This window comes from Aphidius gifuensis, linkage group LG5, assembly GCF_014905175.1.
Source record: "Aphidius gifuensis isolate YNYX2018 linkage group LG5, ASM1490517v1, whole genome shotgun sequence".
NCBI classification, from domain to species: Eukaryota; Metazoa; Arthropoda; class Insecta; order Hymenoptera; family Braconidae; genus Aphidius; species Aphidius gifuensis.
In genome coordinates this window covers 14,598,087-14,614,080 of record NC_057792.1, presented here as the reverse complement: position 1 = coordinate 14,614,080, position 15,994 = coordinate 14,598,087, and the positions used below count along the sequence as shown (strand labels likewise).

The 15,994-nt window shown below is 25.0% G+C and overlaps 1 protein-coding gene across 32 annotated transcripts in view; it reads left to right on the top strand.

Moving 5' to 3' along the window:
• The window catches only part of LOC122857705 (MAP7 domain-containing protein 2), an 87,162-nt gene that overhangs the window by 62,928 nt on the left and 8,240 nt on the right, over positions 1-15,994 (top strand). For 13 of the 32 annotated variants that reach the window (XM_044160035.1, XM_044160031.1, XM_044160029.1 and 10 more), the window contains 4 exons: positions 10,892-10,960; positions 14,314-14,379; positions 14,797-14,986; positions 15,070-15,416. In XM_044160035.1, the coding sequence (XP_044015970.1) occupies positions 10,892-10,960; positions 14,314-14,379; positions 14,797-14,986; positions 15,070-15,416 (672 nt within the window). Of the gene's footprint in view, positions 1-116; positions 347-10,891; positions 10,961-13,434; positions 13,495-14,313; positions 14,380-14,796; positions 14,987-15,069; positions 15,417-15,994 lie in introns of all 32 variants that reach the window. The other 19 variants (XM_044160004.1, XM_044160021.1, XM_044160003.1 and 16 more) reach the window with 3 other exon arrangements.

Genomic DNA, 15,994 nt, shown 5'->3' with positions numbered 1-15,994 from the left:
GTTTTTTTGTGCAAATCATAGTGAATTAAAAATAAAATTTAGGCTTTTTTTGTCGCGTCAAAACGTCGAATGAGTTAGTGTAACAGCTAAAATTATTTTGATAAATTTTTACGTAGAAAACGAACGTCAATGCTCACGGATTTTAGCAAAAAACATACAGAAAGACGTAGAGTGCAATATAATATGTCAGATGAAGAACGTGAGTCTAGATCATCATCCTGTGAACAGAACCAATTGTACAACCAACAAAACCATGATAACTACTACCGCGAATCAAGAAGATACAGAAAAGACTCATCGGGGTCGTCCTCGGAACCGGATGACTCTTCTACTTCCGGAGACGAAGGTAAAAGAAGTCACTTAAATGGGTTCTCATTGTCTAATTGACTGTAAAACCTGGATCCTATTCAATAAGTTTTTTTCTTTGATTAAAAACTTATGAATGCTATATATAGTTTATGTCAAAGAACCCATTTTTTTTTTCTTCCAATTATGATGCGTTTTTTATTTGAATTTATTGACGTGAAATTTTCTGGACTGATTTATTAAAAATTGAATTATTTTGGTAGTTAAAAATTTTGTCTTATTTTGCAGAATAGTTTTGTAAAAATCAAATTGCGATTGTATTTTTTTTTTTTTATAAGCAATTTCTATGATTTTCAATCCGCCAATTTAAAATCTCAAGATGAAAAATAATACTACGAATACGATATCCTTTCGTGGATATCTTTTACTTGAGAGAAAAAAAAAAAAAGCCAGAGATGCTTGTTGAAAAGTAAAATAAATAAAAAAAATATTGAAAACATAAAATAAATAAATTTAAATGTGTTTTGAAGTCAAGAGTTGACACACAGTAACCACATTCAAAGTATACCTGTCGACATGAATCGCTGACTACGTTTCTGATTTCTGCCTATCGAGCACGTTCCAAAAAAAAATAATAATTCTCGCCTGAGAAACGTGAGCCTTGCCAAGTTGATGGTTCAAGCCACATACTTGATCCCCACTGTATTGTCCTTGCATTCCTTAAGTCATCTATAATTCTATATGCTGACGAAAATTGATAACAGACGCTTGCTCATCATATTTTAAAACAAAAACAAATACAAGCTTTCTTCAATTATTTGCAAGTCAAAATTTTTATTTTTTATTTTGGAATATTTTTTCAATCATCAATCTATATTTTATGTTTAAATTATTTATCCAAATTTATTTTCTTTGAATAAATTTTAATGGTTAAAAGGATCAACGAGTCCACTCAATATCTAGAGCACTGCAAAGAATAGAAAAGCAAGTCAGTTCTTAACGATATTAATAAAAAAAAAATAAATAAAATATTCTTCGTGTTTCTTTTAAAAAGATTTTAGAATTTTAAATTCTATTCATTACTCTGTCCTGCTTAATGCACTTTCGAATGTGTTATTAATCATGGCAAACAATTCTTTTGTGTAATAAAATCTGTCAATGTCTTTTTCTCTTGATAAATATTTAATTTTTTTTTAAACTGGAAAAATGAAAAGAGGGCCATGTCTCAATTGAGAATTAAATTCAAATTATCCACAAAAAAAATATACCCATTCTAATGTTATTCTTAAAAATAATAATAATATTTAAAAATAAAAAAAATAAATTTCTCAACTTTTGCCAAAAAGCATGAACAGAAGCCAAATAAAATTTTCAAAGTTTTTGTCTTTTACCAAATGTATATTTACTGGCCCTCATCCGGTAGCTTTTTCAATAAAAAAAAAAAAAAAAAAAAACTAGTGTCTCAGTTAATTCTGTTTGTTCAGATAAATAAATTTATTAAAATTAAAAAACTTTATGAGCTAATAAGGTTAAATTTCTTAATTGACTTTCGACCCATCAAACTAGTTTTTCATCGCAGCTCTTAGTATATATAAAGGCTTTACTAAAATACAGTTTAAAAAGGAAGAAAAAAAAAAAGTTTTATAGTAGTTGAACTGTTGAAACAGATTGAGTATTGGTTGCTAGTGACAACCCAAATCCATTTTCATCAGTAACTATATTGCTAAAGGCAGCATCCAATGTGAACAAAAGTGCTGATGTTATATATTGTAAAATGCAACGAAGAAGAGTAACAAAGTAGCCCTTTTGTAAATCTAATTTTCTCTCTAAAAGTCGATATACAAACTTGTTTGTATTTTCGATTCATCTTTAACAACAAATTCACATCTAGCCATCATTTATCTTTGTCTTGTTTGAGTGGGCTTATTTTACTGTGTGGTAAAGCTCTCATTTTGTTTCTACCTCAAATTAGTTTAGTAAACACACACCCACACTTTTCATTATGCTCTTTAAATATAATTAATTTTGTATAAAGAAAAATATATGAAAAATAAAAAAGAGCATTTATTTTAATTATCAGAAAATAAAAATACTGAGAAATTATGTCAGTTGAAGTAAAGAAAGTGATTGAACTAAAGGAATGTAAAAATTGTAATGAGATAAGACTTCCTAGGATTGAGACTGTGAAAGCGAAACGCCCAAGTTGGCATATGATATATGTACAGCAACTTCCTCATACTTGGAATATATGTATCTAAAACTATTAATTGTTCATTAAAATTTGTGGTATGCATAGTGAAAATCCACTTGAAATTAATGATCAATAACATAAAATTATTTGAACAATAAATTAAATAAATAATGCAAAATGAAACTTCATGTACAAAAGCAATTTTTATGCATCGATGAATAAATTTATAAATAATTCTAGGATCTAGTGAGAGTCAGTGAAAATTTATTTGACGCTAGGATGACGATCAAATAAAAAAATTGACTGGAGACACAACTTTTACAGCTTCATATTTGATAGTTTTTATGGCTTTTTTTTTTCTCATTTTCATTGCTTTTTTACTAGTGCGATATTGGAAAAAAAGAGCATCAAGTTTTTTTTGTATTAAATCATATAATCTCTTCCATCTTTTTTTTTTTTTATTATTTTTTTATTTGTTCACAAGTTGAAAAACGTACATTGATCCATGTTAAAACCAAGGAATCTTGTCGTTGACACAGATCGCCAGTCGACCCCATGGCTTACAAGTCTCTTGTTGAACAAATATTCAAAATCCATTCGTCCAGAAATATTCAAGATGTTATATATACCTTCTATGTTTACAAAAAGTAATAAAAAAATTTTTTTTTCCGGTCAACTTATCTTATTACAACTGCTTTCATTTAACCATAAAAATAAAAAATCGTCATTCTAATTTTCTTTGTCTAATTTTTGTCTTGCTTTGACAAAATGAAAGAAAAAAATTTAATTAATTGATAAATCATTGAAAAAGCTATCGGCAATTATTGATTTGCTATTAGTTGATTTTTTTTTCATGAAAAATTAGATGAAAAAAAATATTGAAGTAAGCTTCACTTTCTACGAATCATTGATCATCAACGAAACTAGTTTTTTCCACTGGCTTGAGGCAAATTTCCCAAACTGGTGTTCAAAAAAATAATACTAAAAAAATAATCCCGCAAAATAAAAAATGAATAGACATGATCTACCTTCTATTCAGGTATTCTAGATTTGTTTTATTGTATATAATAACCCTCGGGCGTTTATGAAATTCTAGAATTGTCATGGCTTTCTTTTGTTCCTGAGCGGATAAATATGTACCCTAGAATGTCTGTGAGCTTACTGATAATAATTCATATCGTTAACCCTTTCACAAGCATAAAAATACAATAATCCCTTCATCGTATTACACACATTATAACGCTTCGTATATTTTATTAAAATTGGAATTAAATCAATATATACATTTACACTTTAAAAACCATTGAATCTTCAAATAATTTCTATTCATAAATTCCATTAGAGTCATAAAATCGATGTGAATGTTTAAACAGAGTAAAAAAAATATAATTCCCATCAATATTGCATCAAACGATGGATTTCTTTGTCGAAATTTACGTATAAAAATTGTGATAAAAATATTTTTAAAAGCATCTCAAATATTACTCATGAAAAATAATTTTAAAAATTATACAAATTATATTTTTTAAATAGAGTAATATAGTGATGTTTTACTGCCTTGTATTATCTTATAAAATTCCAGAGCATATGTAACGACGAAACAGCAAAACATGGTCGTAAAATAAAAGTGATTACATCATCAATTAATATTCGAATGTGTCTTCAGGGTACTATTCGAGTTGTCGTGAATCATAAATTGTTGTAAAATTTTATTCATACTTGCATATTAATATTTTTTATTATACAATCATAAAATAATCATAAAATATATTTTTCTCTTTTTAACAAAATTTATTTCGATCCGTAATAATAAATTATTATTATTATTACAATTGAAACATAAGTGTTTGATTTATGTAGCTAAATTTTATGATGAGAAAGCAATTATAATGGTGATAAAAAATTCAAAGACAATAGCATATTTCAATCCTAAATTATAATGTTTTAAATAAATTTTTTTTGTTTTAAACTGACTTGATGAAGGAAAAGAGCCATCAGTGTATCTCACTATTCATCTTGTTGTGCAATTTCATTAACAGAATTAACCACAAAATTTCTTAGCTATAAATTTCTTAGTGTATATATAATATGACCACAAGTCCAAGCTTGTTATATATCTGAGACCTTTCTCAAACTTTCAAAACCAAAAGTTTATCACTTGATGAAAACTTTAATTAACTCATTTTAAAATAATATTATTTCAACAAATTTTAAATAATTATTTTGACACTATTACTTGACAATAAATCACTTGTTTGTTATCAACTTCATTCAATACTCCATTAGCAATTTTAAATCCTTTACCCAACCCTTACACTTGTCGATTATTTTTCCAACCATAGCATAAAGTTTTTAGACACTAAATATATTTTTTTTTTCATTTTTCATTTATAAAAATTTATTGTTATTATCAATTGAAAAATATTAATATTTCATTGAGAAATATTGAAAACATTCGAGAGTAATGACTGAACTTTTCATCATCTTTAATACAGTCATTCAAAGATAAAATAAAAAAAAAATATAAAACAAACTTTAACATACTTTTTGTATATTTTTGAAAAATGATAAATCGTGCAGAATTGGAGTCATGCCAAATACAGGATCATCGGCCTTGGCACGAATAAAAAATACAACTGCATTATTTTCCTTCATCTTTTGATTTAATAAAAAAAATATTTTTTACTATTTATTTATCAAAATTAATTACGTATATTATTTATATTAATATTATGAATAATTAAAATTTGAATATTTTTAAAGTTTTAATCTTTGATAAAAATAGAGTGTTTATATTTAAATGCATGACTAGTGTATAATAACATTATCATAGCCTCCAAGCAATTCTATGCTTCTGATACATTACGTCGATTATTTGCTCAGCAATTTTGTAAACGTGATGAATTATTGCACTTGTTCATGATAACAATTGTTCGCCAATTGTTGAATTACAAATTAAACCTTGTTGTTATTAAATTGGATAAAATTAATACAAGCTACTATTATTATTATTTTTTTGTTTGTTCTTCTTTATGCTTGTGAACAACTAAGTTAATTTAATTTATTCACTTGAATGCTCATCTTAATTGTCGAGTATTTATCTGTATGTATTATTGATTATAAATTATCATTATTTACAAATATAATTTATACGATATTTGCATTTTTAAATGGCTGAAATTTGTGTAATTGTTTACACATGACTAGCAAATGATGTACATGCATTTAGACACGCCCAAGTTAATCCCTTTAACTTGACAGTATATATTTACTGAGATAATACAAATGTGCCAAGTGAATTCAAGATATTTGCCAGCAAATTTTGGCTATAATTTTGTCCATGTTAATCTTATCAATATATCAGATAATTTTTTTTTTTTTACAAACTATTTTTCATCTCAATTAAATGTTTCAAATGTTTTTAAATATTTTTTTTTATCTTAAAATTAAATGCTTTTTTTATCGTCTTTTAAAAAAATATTTATAAAAAATATAACGGACGTTTTGTGTACCGCAAACAGGACTTTTATATATGGGTCTCTCTGCTTTCGAATGGTCAGTGTTATATCTCGCGTCAGTGATCTGGAAATCTCAACTTTTTCAATGGCAATAAAATAAATAAACATGAAAATTCAATAGAATTTAAAATACATTTTTTTTTTTAATAAAAAAAAATTAAATTTAGATGAAAGAAATGATCAAATTAAATTTAATAATAAAGTCAGAAATTTTTTTATTTTATTTTGTTTTTTCATGTTCAATAAGTACTTTGATGGAATAAAAAATATTATTTATTTATATTTTATGTTTTAAAATTTATTTAGAATAAATGGCAGATTCTTTGCTTTAAATTCAATCAGTTTTGCATGACAAATATGTTGCCAAGAGCAGAGCATACATACCTCACTCAGCTGAACTTTAGTCAAGCTCATCTTGCTTTTTGTGCAATCACATTAAAGCCACAGACCAATTGACAATTGTGAAATAAATATTCCATCTATGATACTCTATAAATTACACAAAATTATATAATTGTTTAATTTACAAAGGAAAATAATCCACATTGAATTTATTTTTTAATACAAATTTATTTTGTATTTTTATTATTTAAATTAATTAATTTGTCGAAGGTTTGAACTATGATAAATTGAAAGAGAGCTTTAGCTAAAAAAAATATCAATGAGCCATTCAAGGCTATACAATTCTATTATCCCAAAAAAAAAAAAAAACTCTAGCAACATTTCAAGATTAAATTCAATAATCAATCATCTATTGTTTTCAAATTGAGAATAAAAATAAATTGAAAAAAAAACTGTTATTTTAGATTTTTTATTATAAATTAAACTGTATAGTTTTTTTTATAAATTATATAGAGCTTAATTTTTTGATATACCCATTAATTTAAATGTTTATAATTTCAATGTGTCTTCTGAAAATTTTAAACAAACTTTTGCAAACAAAAATAAACTTTTTTGAATAATTACAAGGTAAAGAACATTACATTCTACGTGATACTACTTAGTATTCAAAAAATAAAATGAAAAACAAATCTTGAAGATAATGACACAGGCTTGGAAAACTGCTCAACCTTTTAACTATATATATTTTTTTTTTTTTTACGTAGGCGGAAGCTTACTATTGTTTTCACTATTTAAAAAAATTTAAAAAACAATTTCAAAAAAATGTTCATATCTCTTGAAATAATAAAGATAGGATGTTGGTATTGGAAGAACACAAGAAAAAATATTTTTATTGTTAATAAACATATATTAAAATAATTTATTTCTTATATTTACATAAAGTTAGGAATTATTTTATTAAATTGTTTTTTTTTAATTAAATTAACAATATTTAGATGTTGATTAAATTGTAGAAGCTGAAAAATAATAAATTAATAACAAGTAAATTTTAAGGGTGTCTTTTCCACGTCACCCAGGAGGTAGACACTTTGACTCGTTTTTTTTTATCAAGTGGTTTCTCCAGTAGACCTAATCCACTTTTCGCAGGTATTCTAGCTGCAGCTAGAATTATATCGATCGGGTTTTTAAATTTTTCGGATTGCGCTCATAGCAGCAATTATTAACGCACGCGCATGTAAAAAAAATGAATATATATACGTAATTATACCCGCGCTCATAGCAGCAGGTATATTTTTTATTATTCGCTGTGATAGGACATTTCTACAGGCTCAATTCACTATGCCACTATCACTAATTGTGATAGGACATTTTTAGGCCTTAATCACTATGCCACTATCACTTACTATCATTATTTCACACTTCACTATTTCATTATATAAAATATTAAAATCCTGAAAATATTTAAATCATTATATTAAAAACCTGAAATCATAACAATCCTGAAACAAAAAAAAATCCTGAAAATATTAAAATCATTATATTAAAAACCTGAAATTATAAAAATCCTGAAACAAAAAAAATCATAATATTAACATCCTGAAAAACCTGAAATCATAAAAATCCTGAAACAAAAAAATCATAATATTAATATTTTGAAAAATCAAACTCCTGATAAACCTGAAACAGAAAAAAACCTGGAACATACTTGAAAATTTTATTATTTTTTTTGGAAACGTGCATTCAATATCAAATAAAAAAAATACATCGCGAATGGAAAATAGGGTGATAATTTATCTATTATAAATTTTCACGATAGATAATAATTCCTAATCACCCTTGTCTACTCTGTTTGAGAAAGACAAGGTTGATTTATTTTGACTTTTACACTACGACTATATTTAATTTGGCATTAAAATTGAATATATAATTATTGTAAAAATCAGTCAAAATAAATCTATGCATAAAATAATAATTTGGAACGACAAGAAGTTTCAAAAAATATAGCAACAATTTTTTGAAACTTCAAGGATATTAAAGCACTTTTCCGGGATAGGTTAAAAATTACAACTAGTCAATCATGATCTAGAGGAATTTACCTTATGCCAGCAAACAGCCAAGAAGAAGTCGTCCAGGTAGTCTCCAATAATCCACATAAATTCCATCACATCCTCTCAGCAAACAGCCATGAAGAAGTCGTCCAGATAGTCTCCAATAATCCACATAAATTTTATCATATCCTCTCAGCGAAGCCATGAAGAAATTGTCAAGGTAGTCTCCAATAATCCAATTAATCCCAAATCAGCAACTGGCACTTTTTACACTTATATACACTTTATCACTTGTCACTATAATTTCAATTACAATTTTTTTTTTATAACCACGAGTCAATCTACACGCGGTCGTTTTAAATATTCCTAACCAAATTTATTCGATACGATATTCACTCCGCGAAAACTAAGACGGACTGACGAAAATCTAAGAAACTATTTTACTATTTTAACCTTGCACTTTTTTTTTAACACCGAGCAACCACGAGGTAATTTAAAATATTTCTAACCACGAATTTAACAGACAGAAAATTTTAAGATGATATTAACCCGACGAAACCGAAGAAGAACTAACTGAAATTCGTTTAGGATGCCCTTTATATATCCTAGACAATCCTAGACGAAGACTAGAGGTCCTAGAGGTCGCTTTTTCTAGGAATTACTGTCTAGTTTCGCCCTCTGCAGATCAGCCATTGGCTAACGCCAAGCAAAATTTTTTGAAACACATTTCCCGCCGCATGACTCACTTCCGAGTGAAAAAAAAAATTCTACGTGGATGCCATGTGATCGAATGAAAAAAAAAAAACCACGTGCAAAAGAAATTGTAATATATTTTTCTGAATTTTAAAAATTTGTAAAGGAAAAAAATATATGTGTATTATTTTAAAATTAATAAAAATAATTTTCTAATTAAGATTTTGACTGATGAGCTTTTTCTATTTTCTTTTGTAATTACTTGAGTCATTAGATATTTTTCATACGTATATAAAACGTATATAAAACGACATAAAAAATAAATTTTAAAAAATGATAAAATACTTGAAATATCCTCAAAATATAATTTGAGGGATAAACATAATATTTTGAGGGATATATTTTGAAAATATCATTATTTTATAGCCAAGTAAATTATCTTTAATAAAAGTCAATTTGATTTTTAATTAAAATATATTTAAAGACAGCATAAATTATCGAATAAAATAAATTAAAAAATTTAAAAACTACTTTCTTAAAATTTATATAAATTACCATCAAAATAAATTGACCTAATTTTCAAACATTTTTTTTTCCAACAAACAAGATTAAATATTTCAAAGAAAAATAAAAAAGAAGAATAATTTTTAGTTTATTACTCAGTTTATTTAATATTTCTTTTTTTTGATTCAACTGAAGATTATTATTAACTCTCGATTTGAAATCTCAGTTATCAAAGTATTTAAATTTAATTCTGAATATTATCTAATGAAATTTACACATGGATAAATCATCGTTTGATGTTACAAATATGAAAATTTTCATAGCTATATACTGCCAGAACAAACTGATATCTTGAAGTTGGTATATATTGAACTGGAAAATTCTTTTCTTTTATATTTTACTTTATGCTTGATGACAGCGACAAAGACAAAAGTTAATATGTGTCTTGTATTAACTTGGTTAAATAACTTGAAAGCCCAGAAGCAGCTTTTCAATACCTGACTTTTTACCATCATCATCATCTTGATATTTAAGCTGGTCGATAATACTCGAGACACATCATTCTCCTAAGCGATAAAACATACCTAAATACAATTTTTTTTTACTTATTTAATTTTTTTTTTTTTTCGGTACAATGTAAAATCAATAAATAAATATCATCTCGTGCTGTTTTTTATTTTTATTTTTTTATAATGATTTATTCAAGCTATTGATTTAATAATTTTATTTATTTTTTTTATTATCTATTTATTCTTTTGTGAAAGGATTTATTATTTGAAGTTTTTATGGTCGTTAAGAATTTTAGCATGGATGATAAATAAATGAGGTTGATTTTTAATGATAAATTTAATGATCAATATTGGTTTAATATTATTAACGCCTACATGGTTCAATTGTCCTGCAGGCATTTTTATAGCTTCATCATTTTTCCTCTCATTCTGTATCTATCTTTATCATACAATTTTCATCAGATAAATTTACAACGTAAATGCAATATTCAAATGCATGTATGTATATATAGAAAACCAACGATAACGACTGTCTCGTTATCCTTTTAGAATTAACGACAACTATACATGCTTGAAATGGAAAAAAAAATTGAATTAAGACTGTTTAAATTTTGATGGAGACAATTTTTAAGATAAAAGCACGAAATGTGCTACTAATTTATGAATTTATTTTTAAGCTTATCGTATTGCAAATATTAATTTTATTGATAAATACAATGATAGTATTTATACATCTTGTTATTCAATTTTTAATTTTATATGTTTTATTTATTTTTACAGCTGGAGCAGCTCCAGAGGAAAGCAATCAAAGGTCCAGCTCTGCACACCATCGCCACTCTCTCACGAAGGGTAAATAAATACTTTTTTTTTTTTTTTTTAAATAAATCAATAAATTAAATAAAATAAATAAAATGAATTTTGATAATCAAATGGAGAAACGTGGGTGTCTTGAGCATCCCACATTTGATAGCCTGGATTTAAAAAAAAAGACATTTAAAAATTTCATTTTGGACTTTAAAGTTTTTTAAAATTTAATTCAATTTTTTTATCTTTCATTATGTTTTTTCATTTTCATATTCAATGTGTATATTAATTTTTTTTCATTCACTCGTTTTTAATAATCTAGAATTTTTTTTTTTATTTTTTTTTCTACATTTAAATAAATAGTATGAAAAAATTTGTATGGCAAGAGGATTCAAATTTCATATGTGTCTTTTGTGTTCATAAAATCATGCAAAAAATATTTTTTAATTAAATTTTTTTTTTATTTTTATTACACTATATTAATAATAGTCAAAAAAAAAATTTATTGCAGACAAAAAAATTGGTTTTGTATCAAGTGTAATCTCAAGTGTATCCACCATAGAAAATAAAACTTTTCTCGTAACAATGTCACTGGTTTTGTCTGTATTATGTCGAGAAAATAAAATCACTTCTTACTGATTTTTGTTATTATTTTTATTTTTATTATCACGATCAAAATCCAACAAAACGAGATAAGTTTTAGACCCTCGGGCCCTTGACACACCAACTATATAAAAAATAATAAAAATAAATAGAAAATTTTATTCTTTGCTTTATCGTATATATTTTCCACCTCAAAACAATTTTATTTTTTTTTATTGAGTTATCAATTTTTAGTTGTCAACAAACAATTTATTATTTTTTCTTTCAAATTTATCGATAAAGTTTTAATTTTTGTTTTATAAAAATTTTTAACAAATTATAAATAATTTCATAATAAAAATTATATTTTTGCCTTTTTTATCAACAATTAATCTTCTTTACTTTTTTAAATTTTTTTAAACAAAATATCGCTGTTTTAAACTTTAAAAAATACTATTCATTTTTCAATAATAAAGTATTTTTTTATTTTATTTTCTATTGTTCATTTTCTATAGAGAATTTTCCGGGATATGCATTTTATTTATCTTGAAATAGTGAAGATGCAAGTTGTCATTTGCCAGTAAGTCAACTGCTAGTAAAAACAAGAAAGAAAAAAATTTTTAAAAAACGTGATAAGAGTAAAATTGTCAAAAAAATAAATAGATAAATTTCAAAAGACAAAAAAATAATGATGAAAAAGTGTGTGGCCAGTCAAAGGCTCTTATCTCACAGTATTATTGACCCACTTGCTATTTTGGCAAAGAATTCAAAGATTAACCAACAAATTCCTATTTTTTTGTATTTTTTTTTCACTTCTAAATACTAGAAAAAAAATAAATAAATAAGCACCCCACACACATTCTACTTTATTAATTCTTTTATATGATTTTCCTCTTTATTATGTGAGGTTGGAATTTTTTTTAATCCAAGCTTTAATATATTTCATTTATTTTTTATTTTTTATTTCGTTTTTCATTGTTAATTTTTTTTTTAATTCAGCCAAAGTAATTACATTATTTAAAAAAATTAAACTCTATATACACTCATCTCTTCCTTTTTTTATTTTTATTTTTTTTTTTCATTTTCAATTGAATCACTCGATATGCAGACACGACAGATTGAATCTCACATATTTCGCTTCAGAAAAGCAAAAATATATAACCTTTTTATTTTTTTTTTTTTGTCATTTAATAAATATTTTTTTATTCATATTTTTTTCTGTCTCGGTAGTTCCTCTTTATTCTCGGAGATATAAATTGAATTTTAGAATTATATAAAAATAAAAGTCGATATTGCAAAATTTGCTGACTAGAAATATTTTCATACAAAAAAACAAGTAAAATATAAATCAGCTGTATTATATATTTTTTATCATCTTTAAATTAATTTTTTTTTTCGATTTGCTGTTTTTAATTTTGTTTGATATCATTAATGTTACACACCCTATTACATGATGATTGATTTTAGTAATAAAGAAAGACTGAATACGGAAACGAACAGTTTAATTTTGCGTCTGACATTTTGTAATCAACAGACGGAAACAATATTGCCTATTTGAAAATTGGACAGTTGGACATCTGTCTACCAGTTTGATAAATTTTCATAAAATTCTTTATAATTTTATTGTTCTTTATTGAAAATTTAATTATATTTTTCATTCTATTTATTGTGGTTTTTTCCATTGCGATAATTAATACAAATTGAAATTTATTTAAACAATTCTTTTTTTATTTCTACGACGAAATTTTTGTCTTGCATTTTCTTCTAGAATTTTTTCGATTTAGAATTTTTATTTCTTCAAATTTTCCTATTTAAAATACCTGGCAATATATTGATTCATTTTCTAAATCATTCAGTCAATCAAATGACATTACATAATTATTTTTTAACTCGAAAAATATTTCTTTCATTTGTAAATATCGTTTAATTATTCTCAGAACAAACGATGCACTGGTTCGCCCATGTTGGGGCTGATGATGATCCACTAAATTCATCAGGTAAAACGGGAATGAAACGAAATGTTTTTTGTTTAAAAAGCAGCAAAATTATAACTTAAAAAATATAATTGAATTTTGTCAGTTTTTATTTGTGGCATGGAGTTTGTTTTTTTACTTAGAAATTTTCGTAATAATTTTATTTGATTTTATAAATAATAGTTAAATTGAATTTTTTTAATTTTGACAAATGCTTGATATTTTGTTCAATTTATTTTTATTTATTTATATTTAATTAAAAAATTTTTTCATAGAAAATTGAGCTATCGAACTTTCCAATTTATACACATGGCTCATCTTGTTGATTTTTCACGTGACCGCAGACATGACGAGGAACACGAATACGCATTAAAAACGTTAATTAAATAGGCGTGTCATGAAAATTCTCATTGCTAAAATTACATCACATTTATGAAGTTTATTTTTTTTGTGTTGAAATTTCATGAAATACATGAATTAAATTAATAGCAATTTTTTTTTATTTTTGAAATTTTATTAATTACTTTTTTTGCATGATTTTTATCATAACAATTTTCTGGATACTTAACATTTAATTTTCACAAGAAATTATTATAACAATTTCTTGTAAAATGATGAAAATATTTTTAAATTTATGTTGCATTTATTTTTTTCTAAATTGAAATGACAAAAAATAATTTTTATTTAGTTTTTGAATTCATTAATCATGCTCCTCATTAAATACTCATCAATCTCATCCCAACATTGAAATAAAAATTATTTTTTCTTTATTTAAATAGTTGACAATGATTTGTATAAAAAAAAAAAAAATCATCATCACATTATTATTTATATTTTCGACAGATACGAAGCGTCGCAGTCTCTACGATGAAGACTCTCTAGATGGTGATCTTCCTAGCGAAAAACAAGGTACCATTATATCATCATCATATTATTTCAATTTTTATTTATTTATAATTTGATTTATTATTTTTTTCAACACTCGTGTAAAGACACTGACTTGAGAATCATTTAAATCTCACATTGATTTTAATGCACATTAAAATCAATATGAGATTGAGGTTCTCAAAAATATTTTTAATATTATTTAAAGATTTGTTTTATTTTAAATAACAATATTAATTATATGAATATTATTTAAATTTTATATATATTATTTACTTGATTATTCATTTTTTATTTAAATCATTTATCGCGTCTACAAAATGCACCGCAAAAGATTTCAACATGTCACTGATGTAATTAATAATAAATTTATTTACAGCATATAATATTATTCAAGAGTCAAATGAATAATTAAAATTAATTAATGAAAATATGTTACAGGACGAGAGTCAAGTGGAAGTTTAAAAGATCTAGATAGAGCAAAGCTTGTGCGTGAGAGACAAAATGAAGAAAGACAACGTAAACTTGAAGAACTTAGAAATCAAGCACTTGTTGCTCAAAAATTTAGAGAACAACGTGAAGAAGAAAGAAGAAGACGTATTGATGAGCTAAGGTTAAGAGATAATGACAGGTAAATAAATATATTATAAATAATTGAATAAATAAATAATAATATTAATTTAATAATAATATTATTTTAAAATTTTTTTCAAGACGAAATCAAGTTGAAGAAAGAAAACGTTTAATATGGGAAGCTGAACGTGAAAGAAGAGAAGCAATATTACGTAAAAATCAAGAACGTGAAGCAAGAATTGAAGCTAGAAAAAAAAATGAACGTTCACAAATTGTATTTGCATTTGGTAGTTCAACACCAAGAATGTTAGAACCAGCTGATACTGGTGGTTCAACATTTTGGGGTACACGTAGAGCAACATCAACAACAAATGTCATGATGTTTTCAGCAGCACAACCATTAACAAGACGTTCATCTGAACGTGAATTAGATGGTAGTAAAAAACGTGCAACATCTGCTGGTGGCCTTGATAGAAAACCCGGCGAAGGTAACATTATTATCATATATTTTCCATTTTTTTTTTCATTTTATTATTATTATTATCTAAATATAAGCGATAGACATTTTTTTTTTTTTAAATAAATATTTAGAATATATATATAAAAAACAAACTGGTTGTGGTTAAAAAAAAAATGAAAACAAAAAAGAAAAGAGAAAAAAAAAAAATGTATTATGCTGCTGGGTCGAGTTTAGGACATGCCTTGAAATTTGGTAAAGTTTGATTTTCCATTTACTTACACCTTTTTTTTTTATTGTTAATATTGTTCGTCGAATTAAATATTAGTTGTAAGCACGTTCCTGGAGAATTCAATTTGACTGGTTGACCTCATCGTCCATCAAGGACCCAGGTACTGTGCTTAATGCATTGTAAATATATTTTTTTTTTTTTTACAAAATCCCATTAATGTTAGTTGATTGTTTGTTTTCACCTTTGAAAATCATAAATATTTTTTTTTCTTATATTAAACAACAATGATACTGCATTTTTATTATTTTTTCTTTTGTAAATGAAATAAAATTAAAATGATGTTGTACATTCGGCTCAGTTGCTCAATATAGATTTTT